Source organism: Pteronotus mesoamericanus, unplaced genomic scaffold (genome assembly GCF_021234165.1).
Source record: "Pteronotus mesoamericanus isolate MK-2021 breed Mesoamerican mustached bat unplaced genomic scaffold, CSHL_Meso_final scaffold_21, whole genome shotgun sequence".
Lineage (NCBI taxonomy): Eukaryota > Metazoa > Chordata > Mammalia > Chiroptera > Mormoopidae > Pteronotus > Pteronotus mesoamericanus.
In genome coordinates, this window is record NW_026555310.1 from 24,374,822 (window position 1) to 24,390,084 (window position 15,263).

The 15,263-nt window shown below is 34.2% G+C and overlaps 1 protein-coding gene across 1 annotated transcript in view; it reads right to left on the reverse strand.

The window, feature by feature from the left end:
• The window catches only part of PIK3C2G (phosphatidylinositol-4-phosphate 3-kinase catalytic subunit type 2 gamma), a 272,580-nt gene that overhangs the window by 150,493 nt on the left and 106,824 nt on the right, over positions 1 to 15,263 (reverse strand). The window contains exon 18 of the mRNA XM_054591390.1: positions 29 to 122. Within this exon, the coding sequence (XP_054447365.1) occupies positions 29 to 122 (94 nt within the window). The remainder of the gene's footprint in view (positions 1 to 28; positions 123 to 15,263) is intronic.

Consider the following 15,263-nt stretch of genomic DNA (forward strand, 5'->3'; position numbering starts at 1 on the left):
AATTCCTTGGCAACTCTGCTGTTCTTACTTGTACAAGCTGTGGGAGATACTCCAGCAGTTCATCATTCAAGAGGTTGTCTAATTGCTGAACTGCCACATCACGAATTTCTTGATCTGGAAAACTAATACAAAGGAAATATATCTGTTAAGCAGTTAATGGTATGGAATAATACATGAGAAATGCTAGGAAAACAGAGAATGAATTCCATCCTCAGTGCATCAAGTAAAATAATAATCCCACTATCAATTAAGATGATCATTAGTACCAAGTAATTATTATTTTTCTGTATTTTATAATCTCAGATGAATGGCGGTGGAAAGTTTTTTTGACTAGATTTTGAAAACTTGGGTTTAGTCAGATTCCTGCCAGCTTTCTTGGCTATAAAATGTAGATGATAAGAGATATCTAAAATCTCTTCTAAAATAGTATGAAAATCTTTGCTTATAATTTAGCCATGCATTTATTAAATAAATTATTACCAGCTGGAGACCTGATGGTTTATATGATTAAAAATGAAATATATTTGAGTTTGGCCAGATCACAATGAAAATTAGAAATCTAAATAATTTTAAATTATTATAAAATAATTTAATAAGGCTAAATCTTGCTAGACTATGAGTTCTTGAGGGAAACTGTACCTTATTCATTTTGGGACTGTACATGCCTGTTGTAAGAGTTAGCACTCATTAGACACTTAATAAATGTGTGTTACTGAACTAAATTTATGGAGGTATTTAGCATTTGAAACCCTATTCCAAAGACAATTTATCTTCAAATGGGCTCCTCAGGTTGCCATTATTTTGTTCCATCAGAAGAATTAGATTCAATTATCTCCAAGCTCCTGCAAGTGCCTAGAGATAACTTTTGGCACCATACTGCTTTGACGTGATATTGATATACTACTTTGACATAATTAAATAGAACTAGGACTTTGGTTAAAACAATTGATGTATTTTTAAATAAAGAAGTTTTCAGAAAAATATGCATAATTTAAAACATGAAGAACTATTTATAGTGACTCATTAAAAACAAAGAAATGAATAAACAAATAAAACTCCAAGATCATTCTGTATGAGAACTAACTGAATGATTGTTTTCTGCCAGTCACGTGAGAGCCCTGAAGATTGGCTCCTGATACTGTGGAGGTCAGAAAGCTTTAAAGTCTTTAATATCCAGTCTGTTTTCAGCATATCAGGTTACTGAAGGGTGAAATGAATACTATGCAGCTACAGTATAAGGGAAAAAATGTTATTACTCAGTATCTCTCAACTCTCCTTGACAGCAGTTTGAAATGTAATGTTTAAATAGGTTACATATTTTTTCTTCATTTAATCTGAGCATTTTAATTGCAACAAGAATTTAACTTCCAAGGTTAGCTGCTCAAAACCCTTATTTCTGCCCTGCAAATACAGTTCCAATAATTTTCTCTCTTTGTACATTCTAGCAATGAAACCTATTGAGAACTGCAGTCCAGACACATCTCATGACGTACCCAAGAAGGTCAGAAGATCTCAGCATAGCATCAAAAAACAGATGGAAAGCAGAAAGGGAGTAATAAAAATGCAAAGCTAAAGAAGGTCAGCTTGTTTTTAACACACTAAGAGTTTATTTTCTCCTAACTAAATGTGATCAACTCTAATTTATTTCTCTCAATTACTAAACCATTTGTCTGAGGCTTGCAGACATCAAGGTCAGTTGAGGACAGTCTGAAGTCTTTCTTAGAGGGAAAAGTCACTTAGTACTTTTTGTTGTCTAAGTGATGGCTTAAACCAGATACTAGTCACCCATGCTTCCTCATGTGCCTATTTTATCTTATTGATGTGAACAACAACAAAGAAAGAAAAATAAAAAAAGAAACCACAGCAAAACTCTTTGGTAAATGCTATGCATCTTATTATGTATTTATTTCCAAATACTAAAATGTAAACTCCGTGAATGCAAAATTTTTTTTGCCAGTGTTGTTCACTGATATGTCCATATGTCCCCAATACCTTCAGTTTGGTGTGCATGCCCTGCAATCAGGGGTGTCCAGTCATTTGGCATCTCTGGGCCACACTGGAAGAATAGGAGTTGTCTTGGGCTATACATTAAACACACAAACACTGACAAGAAGTGATGAGCAAAAAGAAAGGTTTTAGGTAAATTATGATTTTGCGTTGCGCCACATTCATAGCCATCCTGTGCCACATGCAACCTGTGGGCTGCGGGCTGGACACCCCTGCTACATCTTTGTTTGAAAAATATACAAACTGAATTAATTATATTTCTACATAAAGCATCTCTACTGCCAGGCTTTTCACTTATAGTCTGTGTTACTATCTGTCTCCAATCATGTAGGTCTAAAAATTTAAGAGATATTTTCCCCCTTTTGCTCTTGTCATTAAATTTTCCCCTCTTTCCCATCTGGTGGAATTCTATTTATCCGTGAAGTCAAAGCCCAAACACCAATTTACCTGTGGAGGTATTCTAGCCACTTTGCAGCCCAGCAGAATTTATCACACCCTTTTCTATAGGATCCTATATTATGTACATGGTTGAAGAAGTCTTATTCATTTAGGAATTCTTAGTGCATGCACATTTGAATAAAAGTTAGTGGGATTCCTAAAAGCCTTTTATCTTTATGTCTAATTAGTTGCCAAGTTCTGTTGACTTTTCTATTATAATGTCTCTAGCATCATACCTGTTTTTAGTTTCTTCTGCAGCTCTATACTCTAGGCCATAATTATGTCATGCTCGTACCAATGTTTTTCATAGTAATACCTTACAAAATTTTCTAAATTGTTTATAAGTTAATTTCTCATGAAACATAAAATGGTTTTCTCTTTCCAATGGGCTTCTTTCAGGCCCATTTATGTATGCAAGGCTAGCTGAACACTTCAGATTTTTCTACTCTGCAATGCCGCATAAAGAGCTCTGGTTCACTGATACGTTATCTTTACTCTGAAAATGCCACGTGCATTCTCGTTTCTGTGAGCACTTTGACTGTCACTTGGAATACCCTCTTTTCTCTTCTTAGAGTTCTAGTCCTCCTTCAAAATGGGACCAAATACTCTTAAGTTAATGATCCCAATCTTTATTAATCACTGCTCTGATCTCCAAGAGCATTGACTAAATGACTCCATGGTCAATTAGGATAGGCAAGTGAGCATCAGGATTTATCTTTTTATAGAAGTATCGTCATTCCTCAGTTAGTGAATAAATTAACAGAGAATAGATAATTCCATGTTTTTCTTTTTTATTCCTTGGATTTAGTTCCATTCATACATGTTGGGTGATTGACAAAAATACATTAGTTATTATAATAATAAAGAAAATCATACCATGGAGCCCCTTTTATTTTTTGCTGTGCTCTGAGATAATTTAAATAGGTAGCAATGAGTTTAACTCCACAAATACTACTCATACAAATTCTAGATTCTTTTTCTCTAAGTCAAATGTAAGAGAAAAACAAATCTAAAGACAATGGTAAAAAAAGAATGTATTTTTTTCAGACTCCTTCAGGAACAAGAAAACAAAAAACTCATAATATCTGCATAGTATAATCCAACAGAAGAATTGTATATTTGTAGTACACTCGTATATTTGGAAAGAATGTGTTTTTTTTTTGCACTTTAATGGAAAGAGATACCTCTTCTATTTTATATTTAATCTTTATTGTACTTTTTCCATTACCATTTAGTCCCTTAATACTTTCTTCCAAGAGATTTCTCTTTTTATTCACTACTGGTGTTGAAGTTCAGAAAGAAATTGGGAGAGAAATTGCTAAGAAACTAACCACATGACATCCTGAGATGTGACTAAACTCTAACAACATTAAAGCATATCCAAATATAACTTGCATTTGCCTATTTTAGGAAGTTGGCCACATTAAAAGAAATGCTGGCAGTGTTGGTGAAGTTCCTGGGAAATGGGCTCTTTCATACATTTTTGGCATATAGCAACATGAATTTTTTAAAAATCTTGAAAATGTATTTATTCCTTTTCTAACAATTTAATTTTTGGAAATTTATACTAAGAAAATAATCAGAGATATGTGTGAGGATATATGTATGTAAGCAAAACTGGCAATGATAGACATGTCAAGAAATAAAAAGTTAAATATGTAGTGGCCATATGATAGAATCTATGCAGTCATTAAAATATTAAATAAATATTTAATGATATAAATTATGAAAAATTTATGCAGTATATCATTAAAATACATGTATATTTATCCATATACTTTAATATGATGTGAAAGATCAAAATATTAATACCAAATATATGAATGGAAGTTTCATGAATGGCTATAGCTTTCTTTTGCAAGCTTAGTTTTAAGTTTTTCAGACTTTTTATATTCAAGTTTATTAGTTACTATTTTTAAAAGGCCATTCAACTTATTATGAAAATATATTAATAATGGTAAATTCATTACTATTAGAAAAAATCTCGAGATCATATGTGTTTTTAAGAGTGCACATCATTGTGTGAAAGAATAAGAATCATATTTTCAGAGGAGTAGGGGGGCTGGAAGAAAAGCGATGAAGGGGTCAACCAAAGAACACTTGTGCATGACCCATGGACTTGGACAGTGATCTGGGGATTGACTTAGGGAGGGGAGAGGGTGGGGTGAGTGGGGCTGGGGAAAAGGAAGAGAAAGAGGGACCACAGTAATTACATAAACAGTAAAAAAAATTTAAAAGAATAATTTTCAAGTTGGCTTAGAATATTCTGTTATCATAATAAGTTTAATAAGGACCTATGCCTCTGCAGAATTTATGCCTAAAACCATTTCAGGGCTCTTCAATTAAGCATAGGATCAATAGACAAATGTATTCTACAAATCCTGGCATTCTGTCCCTGTCCAGTTGTCTGAAACTATTTAAACATTCTTTTGGGGCTATAGCTGTTGGCATTTTATGCTGGTACCTTGTTCCTCAATGAGGTAAGGGTTACCCATATTAGTTCTCTGACTGTGGTGTGATATTTACAAATTGAAATGTCATATGTAATGGAGGCACTGCAACCTGTTTGAATTATCCACAAGCCAGGTATCTGTACTTTCCAATGATCCAATTTGCTTGAAAAATACAAATAATTTCTGCCAAAAAACAGGGAGCCATTCTTTAGTGATTTCTAATCACCTTGTTTCTGTAATTACTTTAGGTATGGATATTACACCTTGTATCTGGGGAAGAAACAAAAGTATTGTTAAAAGATTCATCAGGCTGATATCAACTAGGTCTTCATTTACTTACAATTATAAGAAATTTCCTCATAATCAATCAGAAAATAGACTATTTTTAATGTAATAAATGGAGGTCTATCTTGGTGTGTTAAAAAGATACGAGGTCAGTAAAATTCCATTACTTGTTGGGGAGGAGATTACATAAGGTAAAAGAAATTTTTATTTATAATGAAAAAAGTTTGAGTAGGCTTAATAAAAGTCCAAGTGAAATAATTACTTCTTTAAGGCTATTAATCATTTTTAAGAGTTCATTTAAGCAAATTTATGTTACCTAATTTAATTTCCCAAGCATGTTTGAATTATGGTCAAAAGCAAAACATTTGACTGGCTTACTCTTCAGTTTTATATGAGTTTTGTGAGCAGTGATTCTACATAGTCAGGGATTAGTTGCCTGTGAGCTGAGCTAACAGTTGAGTTTTTTTGATCTGTAAAAGGACATTATGCTACAGCTAAGATAAATACAACTCTATACAAGGATTGTTAAATATAACTCCATACAATGAATTGCACAGAGTCCATTGTCCACTTAGGATATTTGAACACAGAGAAAAAGTACTCCTTGAAAATTAGGATTCTTAAAGTTAATAAAAAAAAAATCTAAGTCACATGGCTAAAAAACTCAAAAGGCAAAAAATTATGTAAAATTAAAGCAACTTTAAGATAAACATTTTTCACAGGGAAGTCAGTGAAATATCAACTCTATGTTTCTCCAACAATGTCAAGAAACACAAAGTTCAGGGCCAAAAGTAGAATTAAGTTGTAATGGTAATACTTACATGGGCAGGAAAGGAAGAATATAAAACTTTTAGGTAACTTGTTGGCTCCAGTTGCTGGTGAAAACTGACCAGAGATTAAAGTTTGCTTTATAAGAGAAGTTCTCTTATTTTTGGTCTTGGGACCCTTTTATGCTAAAAAATTATGGAAGATTCCAAAGAGTTTATGTTTATGTGGGTTATATTTGTTAATATTAGCATGTTATAAATATTTATCAATTCATTTAAAAATCACATAAACCCATTACATTTTAACATAAACAATGTTTCTATGTAAAATAGCTATATTTCCAACAACAAAGAAAATATTAAGTGAGAAGAGCAGTATTATTTTACATTTTTGCAAATCTCTTCAATATCTGGCTTAGAAGAAGACGGCTGGATTCTCCTCTCTTTCTGCATTAAATCTGCTGCAATATAGCCTCTGGAAAACTCCACTCTATACTTACAAATGAGTGAATATGACAAAAGGAAATGATACCTTAAAATTATTAGGGAAATAATTTTGATCTTGTGATGCCACTGTAGGCATATTGAGGACTACAGGCCTCACTTTGAGACCCTCAGTGTATGACATAGTTTTGTCCTGTGTCATTGTTTTGAGCCATCAGTCAAGGAGTCAGCACCTGTGGCCTGTTACTAAGATAGAAGCACATCAACCTATGTCTTCCCCAAGCAACAAATTGGCTTTGAAGTCATCTGACAAGCACTGAGATTTGGGAATTGTCTTTTCTCTTCCTTTAAATATTTACAATTCCTCTCATCTCAGAGGGCTATAAGGAAATCACAAAAGACTCAGACAGGCTTCAACAGGGCCAGTGGAATCATGAAGTGAAATTTCAACAGAAAAATACATCTTTCACCTTCCATTTGACTTGTTATTTTATAATTTTGAATTCTTTCTTATTTTCTCTTGTTTCCTTTTTTCTAGTTTGAAAAATGATACCAGGTCAATATTTTACTCAAAGAACTTTTGAAGTGACAGGTGAAAGCCAAATGCGATGTAAAAAGTGTTGACCTTTAAAAAAAGCAACTTTGGGTAAACTGAAAAGCAAAGCAACCTGAGATTAAGTATAGTGGAACAGAAATGTCAGACTTCAGAATACACAGTAAGAATTCACACAGAATGCTGTAATGGTCTGTCCAGTTAAAAGCCCCGATGTCAGGTTAGAATTGTAAAGCTATCAGAAGTGCAGAACTGTTTCTCCCACAAGCTTTGCATCTGATGATACAGTCTACATCAGCTTGGAAGCAAAATGTCAATATGTATATCTTTGCTATTTTTCTAGTACTGAGAATGACCTCATGTGACACAAGAAAATTTTTTCCAGAAAATGTAATGAATAAAGATCTTTAGGATGATTGTACACTTCTATCTACTGAATAATTCATGCCTCTTCAAGGATTTTCACATGATTACAGAATATTAGAACTCAAGGAAGTTTCGAGTCATGGTTCAATCTCTTGATTATGTGGAGAAGAAACTGAAACATGAAGAGTTTAAGCTGTTTATCCAAGGCTAGTTGTTGGTGGCACAGAAACTAAAATCCAAATATTCAGTAGGCCAATAGACTTTCTATGGTAATTTTAGCAAGGCCTTTTTATCTTTTGACTTAATATTTTTATATATGCTTATATAAAATCCATAAGTCTAGCTGGGGTGTATTATTTATTTTACTGCACTCTAAATGGTTCTATAGGGACACATAATAGTGATAAATATAATTTTTCAAACTGAACTGGGGCATTGACCCAGTCAGGAACCCAAAAGAATAAGAATGAATCCTAGACCCAAGGAGACATAGACATTGCACAGAGATATTTTCTGATAGTCTAAGACTTTGCATATAGAAATTGAGAATTGGCTATATAGTCATGATATAAATTAACCATAGTATTGATTTTGTTCCTCTTATATGATTATGCTTTGATTTTACTTATAGACAAGTTTAAGAAGGCAATATAGAAAACAAGTGGTGTATTGAAAGCACTATGCAGAGATTTTGTTTTTGAATACATTAAACATTGCATGAAATGTTTCAGCATAATATACTGAAAAAAGAATAAGGGATTTAGGGTCTAAATGTGAAGGCTCTTCTTGTCTTATACTCTCTCTTTCTAAGAAAATTTATCTACACCCTTGACTTAATTCTCGTCCTCCTGTGGTTTATTTCCACTTGAGGTTTCTAGCTTAGATTTCTCCCTTAAACAACCACACACCTGTAAATTGGGCCATCTCAAGCGTACCTCACAGCCAACATACCTTGACCTGAACTACAGTGTTCTTCTTCTATAATTTATCATTCACCTAATATGTTCCATCTTAGTGAATGTTTCTATTATGTAATTTCTTACATAAGACAGAAACCTAGAAGTAATCTTTGACACCTATCTTTTTCATCACCTCTCCCAATTCAAACCTGTCAGTTTTTTTAACTCCTGACTGCTTTGATTCTGTTTATTTCATTATGTTATCACTGCCACTTTCCCCGGCTCACTGCCATTCTCTGATGATTGGATGATTTCCATAGCTTCTTAGTGGATCTTCTCTCTTACTTTTGCTTCCCTCACCAAATCCATGCTTCGCTCAGAAACCAGAGTGATATTTAAAATATGAAAATGTGTTCTCCCATTTAGAATCATCTGTGCTTTCTCATTGCTACTGAAATAAAGATCAAGTTGCTTAATACGGTCCTGTTTAGAAGTCCTTAACATGGTCTTCTGGTTCCATTGCAGCATGCCAGTCATCTTACATCATACACTCTTTTCCTGGGCTTCAGGTATACTGGCTCTCTTCCAGTTTCTTAAGTGCAGGATCTGTCCCAGGACCTTTGCATAGATTCTTTCTTCCCAGAAAGCTCTTCTCTTATTCTTCCTTTTCACCAATTCATTTCCTCTCATCTTTGGATCTGAGGTCAAACAGAATTTCTTCAGAGAAGACTTTTCCCACTTTGAAGAAAAGTTTTGGTTCCTTTGTTATATACATTATTAGAGAACCATGTACTTTTCATATGGAGCTGATTTATATGCTTGTTTTTTAATCCTGCTGTTTCACACTTATCACTTGGTAATGGCTTACTTCTCCCCACCTCTAGTAGACTGCAACTCCATAAAAGCAAGATTATGTTTCTTTTGGCTCAGTATGCTGGCTTCAGGGCTTAATGTGGTGTCTAACATGCATAGGCAATCAATAAATATCTGTTGAGTGGATGAATGGGAAAACTGGGTTTCAATTTCTTCATCTGTAAAATAGGGATAAGTAAAATGAGGGGAAATTGTAGCTGTTGGTAATGCTCTTAAAAAGGGTGCTTGTAGGTTAAATCATATATTGTGAAAGTACTTTGTAAGCTATACGTCATTACTGAATTGTGATTTATTATCAAAATGCTGTTTTATCATGTAAATTTTAACAAGTGAATTTAAGTTACTTAAGCTTAATAGAAATAAAATCATTCCCATAAATTTATTGTATTTACAATCTGGCATTCAAAAAAATCTGAAAAGTTTAAATTTTCTTAAAAATACAGCTCTGATAAAGATGATGGTATGCTAAAGATGATTGGTAACATTTATTGAAAGCTCTCATAAGTATTTAAAGGAAACTTGCCCAAAGTCATTCAAGTAGTAAGTGGCAGAGCCAGATATTTTTGATTTCAAAACTCATGTTGTCAACTGTAGAATTTGGAAGCATTTCCATAAACTCTCCAAAGGTGCACAAAGGGAAGATTCATATCTTTGAGTAAATGCAGTTCCATGTTCCCCATTCTAAGTATATCACTTTGACACTTGCTTCATGAGGAATATGGCAACTTGCATATTTTTTTCTTCTATAACCATACTTATCTATAATTGTATTCATATTTTTTCTTCCCTCCCACTTCAGAGGAAGAAGTTTCTTTCCTTGGATAAAATTTCCATTTGCATGTTTGCTCCAGGCTATTGGCTGCTGGTATTATCTCATTTTGTCATTTCACCTATTTCTGTGTTTTTGGATCTTCCCCTTCATACGTGCTTCTTCTCAGTTTGTAAACATGCTTCAAGCTCTTTTATTTAAACAAGCATACAAACCCCAAACTTCAAAATCCTTTTCTAACCTCCTCCAACTTTAGCGATCTTGCCTTTACCATACGTACAATTCTGTTTTAATATGATATTAAATTACTCACTATTCTCTGAACCTCCTTAATTGTGCTCATGTTAATCTTTTCTTTCCTGGAATATTATTTTCTCTCTTCTCTACCGAGAAAACTCTTGACTCTTTCAAATCAGAACTCAATTCCTTTGTAAAGCTTTCCTTGTTTTCTCTGAAAGAATTGGGTTTTCCTTTGGGCACATATAGCACTTAATACTTTGATGACTGTATATAATATATAGTATAGTGATCTCTAGCTTAAGTCTTACCTCTAAATTTTATGTTTTTAGAGACAATTACTATGACTTATCCTTCTGTCTCTTTGATTCATTGCATACCAATTTCTATGTACACATAGTTTTGCTCAATAAATTAATGGAAGAGATTCTTGATCATTGATCACTTAATTATTTAGTTAAATAACTGTTTACCTTTTCTGCATCTTATTCTGCCTATTTACAATGCTAGTAAAGAATGGCTTTGTATAAATTAATCTTCACAATAAAGAACACAGTGATTTCGGCAAACATTTTTGTGAAACATTTTTCCAAGGAAACTGATTTTGGAAGCTAGGCCGGCACTGCCTGCTAAGTACTGCTCTACTTCCTGCAAAAACAATACTTTTACATCATGTGGGGTGGCAAGTTCTGGTACCTTGTCAACTTTTTATTAAAGATTCTGATGTTATCCTCTGATGCCAATTCAGAGTTGCTATTTTTAAGTGAATACTTTCCTTGAACTGCCTTTTAATTCCTTGGGTAATTTCTGTTTGTTATTAACAGTTGAATAGTTGTGCCTGTTCATCAGGGTTCAAGAAAATAGCAACCATCTGCCAAGAACCACAGACCTCAGCCCTTGGTCTTGGATATCCTGACAGTGCCACCATCTCTAGTGGAAGTATCAGTACTGGATGAACATATTGCTGGCAGTCAGTAGTGGAAATATTAACACCCTACGGCCCACACTAGGTAAATTAAATCTCAACATGTCTCTTGCTAAAAATAAACTAAAAGGAGGTGGTGCATCTTCAGAGAGGATTAAGTTAACAGCAAAATTAAAAATTTTCCAAGCTAAAAATGGAGCACATAAGTTCTCAAAAGGTTAAACCATTGAAAAAATAGACTATTCAAAGGAGAAAAAAATACAGATCTCTGAAGAAATCACTCTGACAACTTACTTAACAAGCACATACTGTTTGTTCTCAGAAGAGTTAGCTTTTGATTTTAAAGAAGGAGAAAGGTTCATTTCTGGAAGCACTTGTCCTCAAGATTTTTCATAGTTCAGTGAAACTGAGAGTGGGAGTCACAGGATGAATACAATGGAAATACTCTAACCTTTTCAGTGACCTTCTTTGGTTCATAATAAGAAACTGTCCAACGTGCAAATAAATCAAGTTTCTACTAAGTTCACTGAACACTCAATAAATGCTGCTCTACCTTTCAACCAGTCCCTATAACCTCTGAAAGTCTGATTATCTAGAAAAACAAAATGAGTTACAGTGAAGTAGAAACATCCAAGTATGATAAGATAGTTAACTACTGAATTTTATGATAATAAAATTATTTTAGCGTAGCTTTATTTACATATTTAATTTGTTAATAGGCTACCATATTTATGTAGGTGAATCTCTGGATTTAATTCTAGTTCCTAAACTTACTAGTGTCACATTGGGCAACTTACCCTGTAAGCCTCAGTTCTCTCTTCCTTTTTTCATTTAGCTTGATGTTTTCAAAGTGCATTGGTTTTGTAACATATATTAGTACTCATTCCTTCTATTATCAAATAATATCCTATTGTATGAAATACCACATTTTACTTATCCATTCATTAATTGATGCCCATTCGAGATGTTTCTACTTTTTGGATAATGCTGCTCTCAACATTCATGTATGAGTGTTTGAATGGAAATGTTATTTATTTATCATGGGTATGTAAGTAAGTGTGCTACTGTTGGGTCATTATGCTAATGCAAAGTTTAATATTTAAGAAACTAAAAATTGTTTTCATTTTACATTTATATCAGCAATATATGAGATTTCCAATTTCTCTACATTCTAACCAACACTTATTATTTGTCTTTTTTATTATAACCATTTTATCGAGTGTGAAGTGCTATCTCATGGTGTTTTTTTTTTTACTTATTTATTTTTTTCAAATACATTTGTCTCTGCCTTCCCCCTACCACTTTCCCTTGCTCCCTCCCCCCACCAAACCTTCCCCTTTGGTTTTGTCCGTGAGTCCTTGCTACATGTTCCTTGACTTGCCCTTTCCCTTCCTTTTCCCTGCCCCTCCCCTCTCCTTCCCTCTTGTCTCTGTTGGTTTCCTTTCCTTTCAGTGTTGCTGGTCTTATTTTCCTTGCATCTTTGTATTGTTGGTTAGGTTCCGCTTATAGGTGAGATCATATGGTATTTGTCGTTCGCCCCCTGGCTTATTTTGCTTAGCATAATGCTCTCAAGTTCCATCCATGCTGTTGTGAAGTTTAGTAGTTCTTTTTTTCTTTCTGCTGTGTAGTATTCCATTGTGTAAATGTACCATCATTTTTTGATCCAATCATCTACTGATAGGCATTTAGGATGCTTCTAACACTTGGCTATTGTAAATTGTGCTGCTATGAACATTGGGGTGCATAGGTTCTTTTGAATTGGCATTTTGGGATTCTTGGTGTATAGTCCCAGCAAGGGAATCACTGGATCAAAAGGCAGTTCCATTTTCAGCTTTTTGAGAAAATCCCACACCGCTTTCCGCAATGGCTGCACCAGTCTGCATTCCCACCAACAGTGGACTAGGGTTCCCTTTTCTCCACAGCCTCGCCAGCACCTGTTGTTTGTTGATCAGTTTATGGTGGCCATTCTGACCGGTGTGAGGTGGTACCTCATTGTGGTTTTGAACTGCATTTCTCTGATGGCTAGTGATGCTGAGCATCCTTTCCAATGTCTCTGGGCCCTCTGTATCTCTTCCTTGCAAAAGCATCTGCCCAGGTCCTTTGCCCATTTTTTGATTGGATCATTTGTCTTCTTGGGGTGGAGTCGAGTGAGTTCTTTATATATCTTGGAGATCAAACCTCTCTCTGATGTATCATTAGCAAATATATTTTCCCATGAGGTTGGCTCCCTTTTCATTTTGCTGATGTTTTCTTTAGCCATGCAGAAGCTTCTTATTTTGATGAGGTCCCACTTGTTTATTCTTTCCTTTATGTCCCTTGCTTTAGGAGACATATTGGTGAAAAAATTGCTGCATGGGATATCTGAGAGTTTCCTGCCAATGTTCTCCTCTAGGACTTTTATGGTGTTGAGACTTATATTTAAGTCTTTTATCCATCTTGGGTTTATATTTGTGTCATGGTGGTTTTCATTTACATTTCCTTAGTGGTTGATGATGTCATGTATCCTTTTACATATTTATTGGACATTGTACAATAGATTTCTTTGGGGAAACATCCATTCAGATCCTTTGACCATTTAATAATTGAGTCATCTTTTTGTTCTTGGGTTGAAAGAGTATTTATATATTATGGATATAATTCCATTATCAGGTATATGATTTGTCTAAACTTTCTCTTATTCTGTAAATTGTTACCTTCACCTTTTGAACCAACTTTTTATTATGTAATGAGTTCAAGAATGATAAAATAATAATTGTGCTAATATTTTAAGTCTTACTTGAGTAAAAACTAGAACTTAGTAAAAAAAATGAATTGCAGATTTTGGTTCTTCTTGTATATCTAAAGCAGGAAAAGCAGTTAGGGGTAAGGTACAAATGAGAACCTGTCTTTTCCAGAAGGGTCCTGAAATATAAGCATGAACTATGAATGATTCCAATGAAACCAGTCAATTCTTAATTGATTTTCTTATCATATAATTCTCTTATTAATTCATTCAACTGTACAAGGTAATGTGAGTCAGAAAGGTAATAGATGATTTCCACAGATAATATAATTTAAATCTTAAGGTAAGGAACAAATAATTATGTATTTTACGAAGTGATTGATTCAATATTGAGTAATTACTATGTCCCAGGTTTTAGTGAGCCCTCAGGAAACAGAAAACCTAAGTTCATCTATTTTGCCTTCAGTAGCTCTTAGTTTAATGTGGGCAAAATTACACATTCACACATTGCTTGTAAACACATTGCAATACAAGTAATTTATAAAGTAATAAAGCACTTTGCTAGGCAGAAATGGTCAATTCTAGGATCCACAGAGAAGCCTTATAATAAAGGAAAATGCTCCAAGCTCAACTAACAGAAGTCTTTCCTTCCTCATTCCCTCTCTCCATCCCTCTTTCCCTCCCTTCTGCCCTTCTTTCCTTTTTCTCCCTCCCTTCTTCCCTCCCTCCCATCCTTCCTTCCTTCTCAGCTGTCATTTGCTTACCCACTCATGTATCTATCAATCATTTATCATCTATACAATTGTCTGTCATGTATCTGTCATTTATCAAGGAAGAGTGGGCATCTGGGCACACATTTATTAATGGAAGAAACCATAAAACTGAGGAAAACCTCCAATGTGAGAGGTACAAAAACTGTAGGATTCTAAGAAAATTTGTGAAGTTTGACCTAAGAGGATTGAGAGGAAGCTAGTAACTCATAAATAATATGAAAAGAAAACCCTTTCCCACCTCAAAAGTTTTATAAATGACACTAATTTTTAAACAAACCTAAATAAATCAGTTTGAAAGTCCTTTGTGTCACTCTCCCTTATCTTTCTCCTTCCTGCAGAGAATTCAGAATAGAACTTACTGCAGAGCATTCAGAATTCAGAAGAGGGTTCCGCAAATCTTCTCTGACTTTAGAGATTGCAGACTTTTTTTTTTTTTATTCTTTTTTTTTTAACTTTATTTCTATTCTTTTTTTTTAATTAATTTATTTACTTTTTAAATACATTTGTCTCTGCCTTCCCCCCCCTCTTTCCCTTGCCCCCTCCCACTTTCCCTCCCTCAGCTCTTCCCCTTTGGTTTTGTCCATGAGTCCTTGCTATATGTTCCTTGACTTTCCCCTTCCCTTCCCTTTCCCTGCCCCCACTTCCCTCTTGTCTCTGTTGATTTCTTTTCCTTTCAGTGTTGCTGGACCAACAATGCAGACTTTCTTCATGGCATTAGTGAGCCGATACTATCAGTGCAGATTTAAAATATC